Source organism: Eumetopias jubatus, unplaced genomic scaffold (assembly GCF_037043125.1).
Source record: "Eumetopias jubatus isolate StellerSeaLion01/CBP00866 unplaced genomic scaffold, mEumJub1_p1.0 scaffold_3, whole genome shotgun sequence".
In the NCBI taxonomy this organism is placed as follows: Eukaryota; Metazoa; Chordata; class Mammalia; order Carnivora; family Otariidae; genus Eumetopias; species Eumetopias jubatus.
In genome coordinates this window covers 137920798-137936087 of record NW_028274809.1, presented here as the reverse complement: position 1 = coordinate 137936087, position 15290 = coordinate 137920798, and the positions used below count along the sequence as shown (strand labels likewise).

Below are 15290 nucleotides of genomic sequence, written 5' to 3'. Positions count from 1 at the left end.
ATATAACTGTGGATTTATTTCTGGGTTTTCTATTCTGTTCCATTGATTTATATGTCTGTTTTTGTGTGGGTACCATAGTGTTTTGATTACTACAGCTTCGTAGTATAACTTGAAGTCCAGAATTGTGATGCCTTCAGCTTTGCTTTGCTCTTCCAAGATTGCATTGGCAACTTTGGAGTCTTTGAGGTCCCATATAAATTTAAGGATTGTTTGTTCTAGTTCTGTGAAAACTGCTGCTGGTATTTTGATAGGGATTGCATTAAATATATAGATTGCTTTGGGTAGTATAGACATTTTAACAATATTTGTTCTTCCAATCCATGAGCATGGAATGTCTTTCCACTTCTTTGTGTCATCTTCAATTTCTGTCACCGATGTTTTATAGTTTTAGAGTACAGGTCTTTTTCCTCTTTGGTTAGGTTTATTCCTAGGTATCTTATTTTTGGTATAATTGTAAATGGGATTATTTTCTTAATTTCTCTTTGTGCTGCTTCATTATTAGTGTACAGAAATGCAGCAGATTTCTGCACATTGACTTTTTATCCCGAGACTTTACTGAATTCATTTATCAGTTCTAGTAGTTTTTTGGTGGTCTTTCGGGTTTTCTATATAGAGTATCATGTCATCTGCAAATAGTGGCGGTTTTACTTCTTTACCAATTTGGATGCCTTGTATTTCTTTTTGTTGTCTCATTGCTGTCAGCAAATCTAATTTTAAATGCACTGTTAGCCACATTTTTTAAAAAAGCAAGTGAAATTAATTTTAATAATATATTTTATTTTATGCAAGATGGCTAAAATATTATTTCAGCATGTATGCAATATAAAGTTAATGAGATATTTTATATTTTTTTTCATATTGAGTCTTTGAAGTCCAGTGTATATTTTACACTGCCAACATCTCACAGTTGGACCAGCCACATTTCTCACGCTCAGTAGCAACGTGCGGGTGGGGCAGCTCTGTAGCCTGTGTTCTTTAACTGTGTGAGCATGCATGATCTTTGTGAAAAGCATTTATTTCTGACCTTGGTGAATATTAAGTTAGTTGCCACTATTTAACCACAAGGGGTGACTGGCCTTGTTTAAGGTCACAGACTAAAAAAAGATTAGTTTCCATTCCGTTCTTATTTATCTTTCATCTCTTTTACTTAAAATAGTAGTGCTACTGTAGGTAACCATGTCAAATGATTTTTAGCTATCAGTTGGAAAGAAATTCCCTGGAGAGCCTGAAGTAATTCTAGACTGGCTTGGGAGACTTTTTGTTTTATAGCTACATGGTAACCAACTTGTTTAAAAATTTGAGAGCCACCTTCTCCCCACCCACCCACCCCCTCAAGCATTCAGAGTACCTTAAGCCAATTAAGTGCTGATAAAATCACTCCGCTTATCAGGCTCTGAGCATTGTTTAGCTATTTTGGAAGAAGTATTTTTAAATTTCACAGTAGACTCAAAGAGTATCCTAAATGGAGTTGTAAACTCTCTTTTCTTACAAGTGTGAGTATTCCAGAGTCATCACTAGCCTGAAAAACAAAAACAAAAGCACCTTAGCTGTCTGCAAGAAAGGAGGAGTCCTCTCTAATTTTTAAGAGGAACGAAAATTGGAAAACACCATCTTACCATCTTATATATATCACAGTTACCTGAAAATAAAACAAAAAGCATTGCCATGCAGAGATTGGTTCCTCCAGCCATTTGAGATTGTGCAGAGAACAAAGGAACTCAATTGTTCTTCCTTCCATGAAGAAGCCATTAAGAAACACCTCTTGAGATGTCCTTTTTTGAATCCACGAGAGGCCAGGATAGAGTTCCATGTTGTTTCAGATGCAAGAGAATTTAAGGAATCCTAGCTCTGTGGAGCTGGCCCCTCCAGGGTCATTTCTAATGGGAATGATCTAGACCTTTCTGACTTTCTTAGCCACTTTGAATTACTTCTGTCCCTCTCATACTGTCAGAGCTGTAGATGTAATCCATATGTTGCTTTGTAAGTCTTTGTATCTGGATGTTCTTTCTGTAAGAGAAAGAGAAAAAGTCCTGGCATTTACTGAGCACTTACTATATGCCTGGCCCTCTGCTAGGTACATGACATGGATTATTCTGTATAATCTTGACAGTAACTCAGCAAGGTAGATATCATATCTACATTCTGTAGACAAATTTGAGTTTCAGAATTACTTACCCAAAGCCATGGGGCTATGGAGTGGGGGAGCTAGGGTGAAAACCAGTTCTGTGTGATGAAAGCCCCAACCCTGTCAACAGCACCACACAGCTGTACTTGCTGTGTCTTCTAGATGACATGTCTCATGAGAGGGGCCATGTTTTGTTTGTTTGTTTGTTGAGTTCCTGGTTCACCTTGCAGTGGTTTTCCCATTAAAGTTGGGGCAGAGCACAAACAGTGAATCAGGGAATGAATGTTATAAAAATAGGGGCAGTGTCTGTCTGGAAGTTTCCTCACAGAGGACCTACAGCCAGTCAGGGAAGGTCAGTAGAACATTCTGGTATTGACTAACCCTTATTTTACTCATTAAAACCACATTAACATTTGGAGACATGGTTCCTTTACTGTCAAACCATGCCTGAAGGAAAAAGGCATGGTAAATATTTGGTAAGAGATGCCATGTGAATGGCCTATGTTATAATTCCCAAACACCTGTGAAGAAAAGCACACCAAGTTAGAGCACAGTGAAGGTGAGTTTCCTCATGGTTCCCTGTGCATGCTGACATCCTGGGGTCCAGAGGTGCTCTAGCCCTTGTGTGGTTTCTTTCAATTTGTCTTTCTCCAACTCAGGCAGTGAAAATTGTGGCTTCCAGCTCTTACCTCCATGTAAGGGAACTTAGTATCTGTGATCCAGAAACCTGCTCTTACCACTGAAAAGCTAACAGAGCCTGACACAAGTAATAAGGATTGAAAGGTGCATTTTCTGGCTCTGACTAGACAGCTCATTTTTTATTTTCTTTTCATGAAATGTTTGTTTGTGTGGGGAGTTTGAATTCGAGCATTGATTTATAGACACAGGGTATATTGGCCTGCTTCTGAGGAAAATCCCTTCTTCATTTTCATCCATAGCATTCCAACCTCTGGGCTAGGTGTAGGGGAGATATAAACTCATGTGTCTGCCATAATCATTTTTCCATTTGTAGTGTCCGGAGATACCTCCTAACATCTCTAGTTTCTGTGGGACAGTTGGATATCCATGACTTGTTTAAGATCCATTCTGTTGAAGAGCATTGGGGTGGGACAGATGTTTGTGGATATGTGAAAGGGTGTGAAGTAGAGTTTTATACTGGAAGAAGACATCCAGTAAGCATTGGGAGGTGGTAATTTATCATACCAGCGGTTGCTTGAGAAAGTCTTGAGTTTAAATGAACATATTGATTTTTCTTAGAAAAGTTCTGACTACAGGCATTGAGGTTTCTGATTGCTAAGAAAACAAAATTGACATTATTCCTAAGTGAGTTAAGTATCTGTCTTTCAAAATCTCTTCATTATTTGTTATAATAAATGGATTTTCCCAATATCGCAATGAAATTTGAATTTTTTAATCTTACCACTTCTTTTTTCATAGGAACAGAGAGGTTAAGACATTTACTTAAAGTTACACAGTGAATCACAAAACAGACATTTCCCAAAAAAAGAGCGTGATCCCATGATGGGAGTTAATATCTTGCATTTCCTGTTGGAATGTTTGCATTTCCTCCAGTAAATAAAGAGCTACATTTATTACAAAAATACGACTTCAGCAATTGTATAACCACATTAGGTTTTTGAAAACCTGAGAGTCAGAGCAAGGTAGGTCATGAGAATACCATGTGCATTTTCACAGGGTGGCCTGGTCTCACTGGACATCTTCCCTAACCAAGATCATCTTGACCCAATACTCAGTAGACATATTGGTTTTCATTAGAGGTTACTCCTTAAAAAACACTTTGTTTTTGTTTTTTTAAATATTATTTTCTGAAAGTCAAAATTATCTAGCTTAATAATTCCTGAATTAATCTGATGTTTTAAATCCTTGTCATTTCTGCATCCTGAAGGTAAATTAACAACTAGCACTTAATAACAAAAATCTATTAGTCTCCAATGTGCATTAAACACTTCTAGAGACTTCCTTTATTGCCTGGAAGGACTAGCATGAAATGACTAAAGTTTTTCCTTTGGTTACTTAAAAACATGTTGATTAAACCAGTGAGAAAAAAAGTATATTTTAAGTCATAGTTAAAATTTTCTGTTTTGTTTTTTATCTCACTAACTAAATTAGACTGGCTGGTCCATAAAAACTTAAGTTTGAGTGTTTATGTTAATATTTAATAATTAGGTTCTTTTCTGTATAAAAAAATGGAATGAGTAAATATTTATGACATGTTTGTGATGATTTCTTTTTGGCCTGCCTGTACATTTGCAATATTATAACAGTAAATATATGGTAATTTGATTCACTGAAGCTTGCAATCATTATTTTCTAAGATATAGCTTAGGGGCTAATAGACAATTCAGAAGGGATTCATTTGACTATTCAAAGAAGCCACTGAATCTGGAATTCATAGCTTGGGAAATTCTCACTAAATGCAGAAGTATGAGGCATTGGTGTTATTTATTTATTAAATTTATTTTCTTAAACATTATCTTTTTAAAATGAACTCAAAATTTAAAAAAAAAACATACCTTAGGCTAAACGTGGACGGACATGTTCTAGAGAACCAGACCATTCTAGGAATATTGCTTTTTCATGTTCTAAACTGAAACATCTTACCCAAAGCATTTGGACTATTATCCTCTCTTTCCTCCTCCTCATTCCCCAGCTAATTAAGACATGGGGGGGAGGGGTTTATTTTTGTGATGAAATTATGGCTCTTTAAAATTTAGCAAGGTTCAGTAACTGGGAGACAGTTGAGTTTTGCATAGTTTCTACAATATTGATTATACAATAGTGAAAAAAGTCTTTACCTCGATTTCATGCTAAATCTGCCTGGACATTTTCCCCTCGTTATTTTGGCAGGACAGGAAATAACGGACAACAGCGTACTATTAAAATAATTTGGCCTTCACTATACACCCTTCAAAATGTGAATGGACAATTGGACTTTGTGTTTCTAATTGTCTACAGATGTCCTATCGTGTAGGTCAGAAGGAAAAACTCTTTATCATTATGTTTTTTTTTTTTTTTAAGTGTTAATTGGGTAACCGCTTTCCTTACTGGTAAATAAGCATTTAAATATAGCTGAAGGGAGTTGATTTTCCTTGATAAAGCCATTATGTTAGAAATATATGTTAGGAAAAAAAAAAATTCCCTTATATTTAGGGAACCAGGCATACCCTTTCCGGCTAACCAGAGGGTAATCAACAGAATGCAAGGTGAATATAGTACCCTCAAAGAAATAGGATAAGACTGAATGAGACTTTATGCTGCGAATAAGCTGCCTAAATATATCTGTTTCCCTCTCTCCCCTCCTTTTTTTTTTTTTTTAAGAGTGATTTTTGGAGGGCACCTGCATGGCTCAGTTGGTTGAGTGTCCGACTCTTGGTTTAGGCTCAGGTCGTGGTCTCTGGGTCTTGGGATCGAGCCCCGTATCAGTCTCTGTGCTCAACAGGGGTCTGCTTGGGATTCTCTTTCCCTCTGCCCCTCCCCTCTCTCAAAATAAATAATAAAAGAAAAGAATGATTTTTAAAAGAATTCTGTCCTTGAAACTTCTGAAAATTGCCAGTTTCATATCAAAAATTTGATTCCCATAAACTGCAAAAAGGGTCTTTTCTCGTGCTGTCGCTCACTGACTTATAAAAACTTACTATAGATGTCAGTAACATAATTTCTCTCTAGAGATGGAAAATACCCACTATTTCTTCCCCCACGCCTCCTTCCCTCCCACCAACCATCACCAGCGTGACTGTGCCTGTCTGTGAGTCCAATAGAATGATTTAATCTCATGTATTTCTGGGGCTTACCTGTATACACTTTATGTGAGGGCTCTTCTAAAAGAGAATGGAATGGTACCTCTTGCGTATTTGTGACTTGGTTGAGGCAAAGAAAGACAAAGATTTCATTGAAAGGATTTGGTTGTTGCTATCTGTGACTGATCAGATGCCAGAGTAATTGGGAAAAGGTAGTATTTCCCTTTTTATTTCTCATATATGGAAGTATATGCTGAGAGGCAGAATTATTTACTGACTCAGTGAGGGGCTCAAAGTGACTGAACAAATCTCTGGACCTTTTAATTCTGTAATTACTTCCTCCGACTTTTATTTCTCTGAAGATGTACTTGTGGGTTTTTGTTTTTGTTTTTAAACACTAGGGATGTTTTTCATGGAATTTTATGTGGCTTTTCTGGGCCAGGAGTGATGCATCAACAGCCAGCCTGGGGGTGATGCCCTTGAACACCTAGTGTTGTGAGCCTGTCACACGCCACCTCACCTCAGTCCGATGCATTCTGCTCAGAGCACTGAGCAGTACCACGGCTGATTACACTGTGTGCAATTTGCAGCCTCTCCAGAGGGCTGTTTCATTCCCTTTAGCAGGAGTGGTTTTATTCCTCTTCGGCAAGTGATACTCATTTAGCAGCCTTGTAACCTTGCCAGATTGATGGGTCACCTGAGGATTTTTAGGTGAGAAGAGACTAGAGGGCAGTGATCCCCTGTGTTCTGCATAGTCCTGCTCTTACACGGAGCCCTGGGGTTGCTGGGGATGGGTCAATGGTGAGTTCTCATCTGAGTGAATGTGAAACTGCTTTGCTGCCTTGTGAAAGGGGGAGTTTTTGCAGGTTCACAAGTGATGTGGGGAATTTAAAGACTCAGTCTCATTGGGCTCAAACCTAGCCCAAGTAAATCTGTGATTTTGCCATTTCAAGCAAGACCTGCCAGGGATTGGTGTGTATGTTGGAGCATCCTGGGGTTCCAGCCGTGAGGCAGAATGAGAGTGTCAACATAAATGGACTTCAGAAATTTCATCCAATATTTACTGATCTCTTCATACCTGGCATTCTGCTTGGCCCCAGGAAGATGGCGTGGATAAGACCCGGTATCTTCCATCTGGGAGCTCACAGGCTCTTAAGAGAAGGCAAATGTGTGAGCATATGAGTACAGTAGTAGTTTATGCACAGGGCCACAGAGGGAAGAGCGGTCATTTCCCCTGGCTGTCGGTCCAGAGGGGGAAAATGGGAGAAACCTCCACAAAGGTTTCAGAGGGGAGCGAGCCCTGACTTAAATCTGGAAAGATGTTGGTGGAACAAGAGGTCAGTACCGGGGAACGGCGTGCCGACCGGGGCCCTGGGCACGGGTGGGGCCGCGAAGCACCCGGCGCACGGCCGTGACCGCGGTCGGTGATGGCGTGGCTTGAGGACGCAAGGGAGGGCTTTCAGAGAGGTGGTGCTGGAGAAGCAGAACTGAATCGTGGCTTCTGGGCCCTGCCCCAGAGTTGGAGACTTTACCCCACGGGTTTCCCGGGAGCTGTTGCAAATGTCTAAGCTGGTAAATGACATGGTGAAATGCACACTCTGGAAGCTCTGTGAATGATGGATCTGGGGAGCAGACCGATGTAAGGAACCAATCGAGGAGACCATTACAGTGTCCCCATGAGAGAGAATGCTGCTCTGGACTAGAGAGTAGCTGGGGGGGGGGGGGGTGGGGGGGTGAGAGCAGAGCAGAGCTTCCAGAGGAGGAGGAAGAATGGGATGGGGGACAGTATAAGAACATTGTAAATGTCATAGCTTTCATTTTGCATGTGTCAAGAGGTGGTTCCAATCAACGGTTAACGGGATATCAGTGTTTCAGTGCAAAAAAAGACATCATCCACATGCCCCACAGTCTTGCTTATAAAATGTGCTTAAAGGTGTTTAGGCCCACAAAATTCCCAGCCTTCCAGTAAGAACTCCATCTTACATAAATAGTGCATCCAAAAGATGCATTAATAGTCACAGTTTCTCACTGTAAAATGTGTTTGGTAAGTAGGATATGTCATCTTCTATTTCAAGGCACTGTGGGATAGTGGCCTGACGGTGGGCACTCGTTCCAAGTGTTAACTGCCTTGGATGCCTGACGTAACCTCCCCGAGCCTCGTTTTTCTGACTGTAAATACTGTCTCATGGGTTTGTCATGAGAATTATGAGATTGAAGCACATGAACGCAGCAGGCGTGAGGTCCTCAAAGTAGCCCCCGGATGCTCCAAACACCCTTCCTCTCCTTTTTTTCTCCTCAGAGGATGTTCAAAAATGGTGCACTTTCTTTTTCTTTTCTGTGCTAAGCCTTCCTTGGCCAGGGATGTACAGACCAAGATAAAAATGTACTTGAGTAGTTGTCCTCATATTTAAATTCCTTAAGAAGGTTTCACGTGAAATGCTTGATTTCCTGGAAAAGGGTGTTTATCATTTCTGCCTTTGCCTTTGATGCAGGATGTCAGCTGCAACGAGATCACGGCCTTGCCCCAGCAGATAGGTCAGTTGAAATCTCTACGGGAACTGAATGTCAGAAGAAATTACCTTAAAGTTTTACCACAAGGTAAAAAAGAATAAAGCAGGAGACGTTTATTCTTTTTGTTTTGTTTACTTATGTGAAGAAGGTAGTTTGTCTAGTCATGTTTGGGTATGCCTAATGATATTAATTATTAATTAATTATGTGAATATGAATTATATGAATTTCACATGCAGATACCAGAAAAGTGAATATTCAGCTTTTAATTTGTGTCGAGGAGTACAGCAATGCAGCCATTCCCCTGTGTGTGTGTTAGTTTGCTCAGGCTCACGTAGCAAAGTATTACAGATTGAGTGACTTAAACCACAGAAATTTATTTTCTCACAATTCTGGAGGCAGGAAGTCTAAGATCAAGGTGTCTTCGGTCCCCGGCTTACAGATGGCTCTCTTCTCCCTGTGTCCTCACATCCTCCTCCTTCTGTGTCTCTGTCCCAATCTCTTCTTATAAAGACACCAGTCATGTTGGGCTAGGGCCCACTCAAATGACCTCATTTTAACTTAATGACCCCTTTAAAGGCCTTATCTCTAGATACAGTCACATTCTGAGGTACTGGGAGTTAGGACTCCCAACATAGGAAATTTGGGGACACACGATTCAGCTCATAACAGGAGGCAACATGAGTTGTTTTTGGTATGGATGTGTGATGTTTTGGAATGTTGAGCCAACACTTTAGGCGATGTGCTTGGTGTTATAGACCCAGCTGTTAGGATTTCTGGCTTTGAGCATCTGGTCACCCTAGCTGGGAACCACCTGCCATGTCTATAATATATGCCTCAGGTGAGGGTACTACCCCTGCTGAGGTGGTACTTGGACTAATGTCACTGGTAGTTTTGGTGAGTCTCCCAAAGGCCAGAAGCAAGGATCCTCTAGAACCTCAGCGCTGAGACTGGTTGCCCTCTCAGACATCCCTGCTCAGGAGCCAGACTCAGGCAGACCCTTCCCTGCACCTGTGGGCTTCTACAGTCTGTCCCTCTAGACATCGACTCTTGAGTTCAAATAAAAAGATACATTTCTTCAGGAAGTGTGCACCATTAAGAACTTCGACAAGCAGCTTTGTAGATAATGGTGGATCTGAATTTCCTATTTTGGGATTCTTATTTGGACTTGAATCAGAATGAGCTGATGAGCAGAATACTGAACGCTTCCGCCAAAACGTACTCTGGTTTTCAAAGATCGCACTGATTTCCCTCGGATTCATTCAAGGCCACTAGGCATACCGGGTTTCAAATATATAATTAAAAATATACCTCAAAGCTAAAGCATATATTTGGAAACAAAAAAGGAAGCATTTGGTTAATCTGACACAACTGCAGCTAGTTGAGAACTGCCTGATTTTTATTATTCTGTTCCTGCATCTTGATCTTTGGCTTGAAGGCAGGCAGATGAAGCTCATGGAAGGAAAAGAACTTCATAAAATGCAGTGTGCTTTACCTGCCATCCGTCACCTTTCTTGCACTGACCAGCATTTAAAGAAGTAGAATTAGAAACTATCTCAGTGCAAGGATGTATTACTTTATTGCTTGAGATAGCTTGGTATGAAAACATTGATTTTTTTCATTCTGTCATTGTCTAATCCATTTTGAATGGATGAGATTGTTTTTCTTGGTTTGAGCAAGTGCAAAGGGGAAACACTCTTACCAACAGCACATTTCTAAGCATTTAACCTTTTGTGGCATTAAAGAAAGCTGGCCTCTAAATGTAGCTCTCATGCTAATCATTGAAAAATCATTACAGAACATCAGACTCTCATTTTCAAAAGAAAAATCTAAGAGAGTCATTTCATGGTTGCCTATAATAGTTTAGAAACATGTAAACAGTGTGTCTGCAAACCAAGGTTCTTCTTTCTCTCAGCGCTCCCTACGCTCTTACCTTAAGAGCATTCCTTTCCCTTGAAAAGATCAGTTACACATTTCTATCCTTTTCATAATTATGTTTTCTCAGGTTTAATATTTTAAAATATATTCAAAGCTAAAACTTCAGTTTCCTGGAAAAATCTTTTTTTTTTTTTATAACTTCCTGAATATTAAGTTTCTTTTTTGCTTCACTCTGGAGAACTCTATTAACAAAAGAGCATTGATAGTGCTTTCAGGCAGTGAATTTAAAGATTTTCCATATTGACTTGTTTTTCCTCTGTGAGTACCCCTCCCCGTATGCTTTCAATCTGAGGGGGGGAAAACAAGTCTGTGGTCTAATTACCCATATCAATTTTGTGGTGCTTTTCCTACAAATACTTCAATGAGGAGACCATATTTTGTCTTTTCGAGGACCAGAATGGACAGAGTTAAGATTAAAGGAGCCAGTCATTGACCTTCTTTGCAACAGAAGATTCCTTGGGATTTTTTTTTTTTCTTCCTCCCTTTTCCTGCCCGGTTTCTTTTGACCATTTCTGGGCTGGAGTTATCGTCACCCCTCACCCCCACCCCCATTTTCTTGTTATGAAACTGCCAGGCTCTCGTTTTCCTAAACTAAGATGGTAGTTGTGTTCCAAACTGCAATTAGCAGGAACAGTCGTTATTTACCTTATTTATTTAAGTTGCCTCTCCTCCCCTTCCTGCTATGGCTGCCAGGAACTTAGCCCTCAGTCTTGCTTAAAAGTCTTCATGTTCAGCGGCAAAGACTTGCTGAAGATCCAGACTGCAGTTAGATTTTGCCCCTAATTTGCCAACCTAAGTTTAGTGAGTAAAATTAACAGCCCCGGAGACGGATTAATATCACTTAAGGGTTACGGCAAGGAGATATTCCTCTCGTATGTAAATCCCTCTAAGCCTTAACCCTGTTTTAGAAATAAACTATGAGGTGAAAGGGATCTTACTTTCCCTTTTCCTTTGATTTTCTTGATTTGCTGCGCTCCAGGTTCTCTCCCTCCCTCTCTCCTTCACCTTCTGCTGCTCACCTCCATCAAGGCAGCCTCCAGGATGAGTCGGGTGTGAGGCAAATCATCCACCCGGCTGTTGGGGGGAGGGGGTGGGGACCGAGTTTGGGCAGTGAATTACTCAGGGCAGTTGACACAGAGCGGAGCTTGGGACCTGCTGAGTTGGATGCTCTTCTGCCTCTCTTCTAGCACTTGAGTCCGCTTGACTCTGTTTTTTAAATACGATGTAACTCACTAAGGCATGAAACAAGGAAAGTCCCTTACACACCCAGAGGCCCAGAGCCAGGTGACTAGGAGAAGAGATACTGGTTGCTAAGAGCATCTTTGTTTGTGGAACTTGAAGTAGCATAGCTGAGTCAAGTGAAAACCCTAGGGCATGCTAGGGGGAGAGAAGGAATTGCGTTAATTCTCACTGCAGGTCACTTTATATAGTGCCTGGCTGTCCTCCACTTTGGAACTTCTTGTGTCTTTGAAAGCACTGTATTTCATCCCTTACCAAGTCCTGTAATAAACATGGTGAGGCCCCTTTTGACATGGAACCCGCCAGAGTGTCTCACGCAGAGGTCTTAGCGGTTTGCCCCGTGTCACTCTACATGTCTGGTGTCGCTCAGCCTCTTTGCTCTATGGAATATATTTGACTTCGTTCCTTGTAGCTGCCAGTGTCGGTTGGAATGCTTGAAATTACTGAGTGTTTACTATGCCACTGGGTGGGGATTTTAAGCTAAATATAATGTTCTGTCTTGTTTGTGGAGCTACAGAAGACTTTTTAAAAGCAGTAGAATTGAGCCTCATCAAATCAGGATTACAGGGTCCACTGCAAAATTCTGAATTAGATAGCATTTAGTTTTTAAAAAGTGGAATTAAAAAACCATGAACATATTTCTTGTAACTAGTTCTGAGATTATGCCAGCCCAGATACGTTGACTAGATAAGAATATTTTATCATTAGCACATTGTTCATAAGCTCACAATTGAAGTTAAACATGTCCTATGAAACCTAAGCCAATGTGGTATGGCTTATGTGATTGTTTTGCTGGAAGAAAGGTTTTTCTAAACAATAGATAGTGTAAATGTCAAGTGTGTTTCTAGCTCTTACCAGAACTAACAACAATTTAAAATTACTGCACTCTCCATGAAAGATTTCCCCCTCCCCTTTAGTAAAATATTTTATATACATACCACATATTCTTGATGCATAACTTGCTTTGATTATGCTAACTGATATTTTTCCTGGTAAGCAGAGAATTAGTTTTTGAATGTTTAGCCATTTAATCTTATTGCTTTCTGAATTTGTTCTTTTTTTTTTTCTTTTCCCCCCCCTGTTCTTTAGAACTAGTAGATCTTCCCTTGGTAAAGTTTGACTTTTCCTGCAATAAAGTGCTCGTGATTCCCATTTGTTTTAGACAGATGAAACAGCTGCAAGTATTACTACTTGAGAACAACCCTTTGCAGTCTCCTCCAGCACAGGTGAGGGATAGCAGTGAAGCTCTTTCACCACGGGATATGCTATCAATACTGCATGGGAAACTCGCAGCAGAGCTGGGCCTTTGATATTCTGCTGAATTAATATTGTTTTAGACATGATCACAATCTCTGAAAGATGAAACCTTGGGTGAATCCGACTACCATCAGTTGTCTTCTGCTACATCAAGTCCGTTCACCAGCGTTCGACCCACTGTCCTGATCACTCTAATCCTAGGATTATATGTTTGATTAGGTTAGCATTTGTACACACATTGGAAACTCCTTCATGGAGTGTATGGCTTATCAAAGGAGTAATATATTCCTTACTTTCATGTGAGCTGAGAAATGGGGTTTAAACATTTTCACATATGATTGTTGGTTATTTAGAGATAAGTTCCAAGTTCAGCTGTTAAACTGTGTGGGAACAAAATGAATGCTTCCAGAATTGGAATGTTACCATGTCAGGTATCTGACTTCTCTACTTTTTTACACTATTTAGACTTAGACACATTTCTGTTAGGATGATTTTCTATTCAAAGTAGAATTTGGAAGAAATGATTGCCTAAATTCTCATATGGTTTGGAGAGGTCAAATTTGGCGTGTATTTTTGAAGTGTTACTTAAAATGAAAATGCAAAAATTAAAATACACAGAGCCTCTGTCTCAAGTGTTTCCATTTTGTTTTGCCATTGAAAACCAAATATGTATTATTAATTTCTCCATAGATTTGCACAAAGGGCAAAGTGCACATATTCAAGTATCTGAGCATACAAGCATGTCAGATTAAGACAGCTGACTCCCTTGATCTCCACACGATGGAGAGGCCACATTTCCACCAGCCCGTGGAGGATAGGTGAGTGTGACTGAAGTCACTCAAAGCCCCCGTTTAGACTTTGCTGAGGCTGGGGCCTCCAGGTAGGTAACTCTAAGAATCCCTTTGCCTCACTTAACTGATGCCTCACAATACCTCAGGTGTTTCAGCAATTTGGAATAAGAGAGAGAAAATAGGTGCTGTTGATAACCTTTTGGCATCTTGCAAATCTTACCTTCCCTATTCTAGTCAATGATCAGTCTTTCCTGGGTACTGTGTGTGCTGTGTGCATGTGCATCTGTGTACCTACATACATGTATGTTATGTGCATATATATATATATATCCTTATAAATGCAATCTATAATATAAATGTAGTATTTTTTACTTATCAGAAATAAGTCAATTAAATTAAAATTAATTAAATTAAATTAAAACAACCGTATCAAACTCAGGCATGTCTTTTTAATTATTAATTTTTAATCTGCCTCCAGAATATTGTTAAGAAAAACTGCAGGTTTTGTTTTGTAATTGTCTTTTAAAAATGCAGCGTGCATAGTTTTTGCCATTTCCTTTTTGGAACCGAAGTGTTAGAATCCTTTCTCATGCCCTTGGCCTTTTTGTGGCATAAATTGGGCCTTGAATTTTCAAAGAACAAAATTCCCACACTGAACACGTGTATAAAAACACAGATTGTTTTGAGAGGTCTTCACTGCAGAGACTTTTGCTTAACTTTTTACTAAAAAACATGGTGACTTAAAATCTCAGCCTACTCTAATGGTACCTTTTATATAATACTTAAAATATGTATTCATTATTTTATTTTTATAAACATCAAATTTGTTTAGTCACTGGATAAAAGCTTACAGAATTATTGAGAGTAACCACATAAGAGTAAAAGCCTCTTAGAAAAGGTAAAAGCAATTAGGCAGTTTTTGGTTTTTTAGACACTAGAATCCATAAGAAGAAAATTGTTAACTGTTTCAAAGAACAGGCTACTTGGTTAGAGTAACCCCGAACACAAAGAATTTATCTTGTCCTCTGCTTAGAAAGAATATCTGATTATTGGGCCCTTGTCTCCACCTCCTTTAATTTTGGGCTGATTTGTTGCCTTAGGGTAATAATAAAATTTGTATAGCAGAAGTCATTATTCGAATATAAATTGATGTATCTTGTCGTGAACTTTTTGATTTCACTTTTTTCTAAATGGATTCCGTACTGATGGCATCTATCCCAGCAAGAAGGATTCTGATTCGGGTGTCGGAAGTGATAATGGAGATAAGCGTTTATCTGCCACAGAGGTAAAGTTTGTGATTAGTTATTTTTGCTTTCTGTGCTAGATGTATCTTCCTGCATTCTTGAACTCCTCTGTAGTAAAGGGCATTAATGCATCTGTGCGAGAATGTGTGATTATGTTCGTGAAAGCAATTTGAAATCCTCCAGGTTTTCAGCTTTTGCTGAATATTTAATGTTTTGTAAACGTTCTTATCCCCTTCCCCTTCCACCACGCTCCTCACAGTACCTAGAATATTCTTGAATGTTTCATAAATATGAAATGGCGAAGAGTGGTGTGCAGGTACCCATGAGGCATTTCTAAATGTGTTTGTTTCTAAGTGACAGAATAATTTAGGAAAAAAGTTATTTGCATGCATAAATGTTAAAGAGTCAAATGTGCATTGCATTTTAGCA

At 39.5% G+C, this 15290-nt stretch overlaps 1 protein-coding gene across 2 annotated transcripts in view; it reads left to right on the top strand.

Annotated features, from left to right (window-relative positions):
- LRCH1 (leucine rich repeats and calponin homology domain containing 1) overlaps positions 1-15290 on the top strand; it is a 198564-nt gene that overhangs the window by 117230 nt on the left and 66044 nt on the right. For both annotated transcript variants that reach the window (XM_028104370.2, XM_028104384.2), the window contains exons 4-7: positions 8376-8481; positions 12659-12795; positions 13517-13644; positions 14839-14902. In XM_028104370.2, the coding sequence (XP_027960171.1) occupies positions 8376-8481; positions 12659-12795; positions 13517-13644; positions 14839-14902 (435 nt within the window). The remainder of the gene's footprint in view (positions 1-8375; positions 8482-12658; positions 12796-13516; positions 13645-14838; positions 14903-15290) is intronic.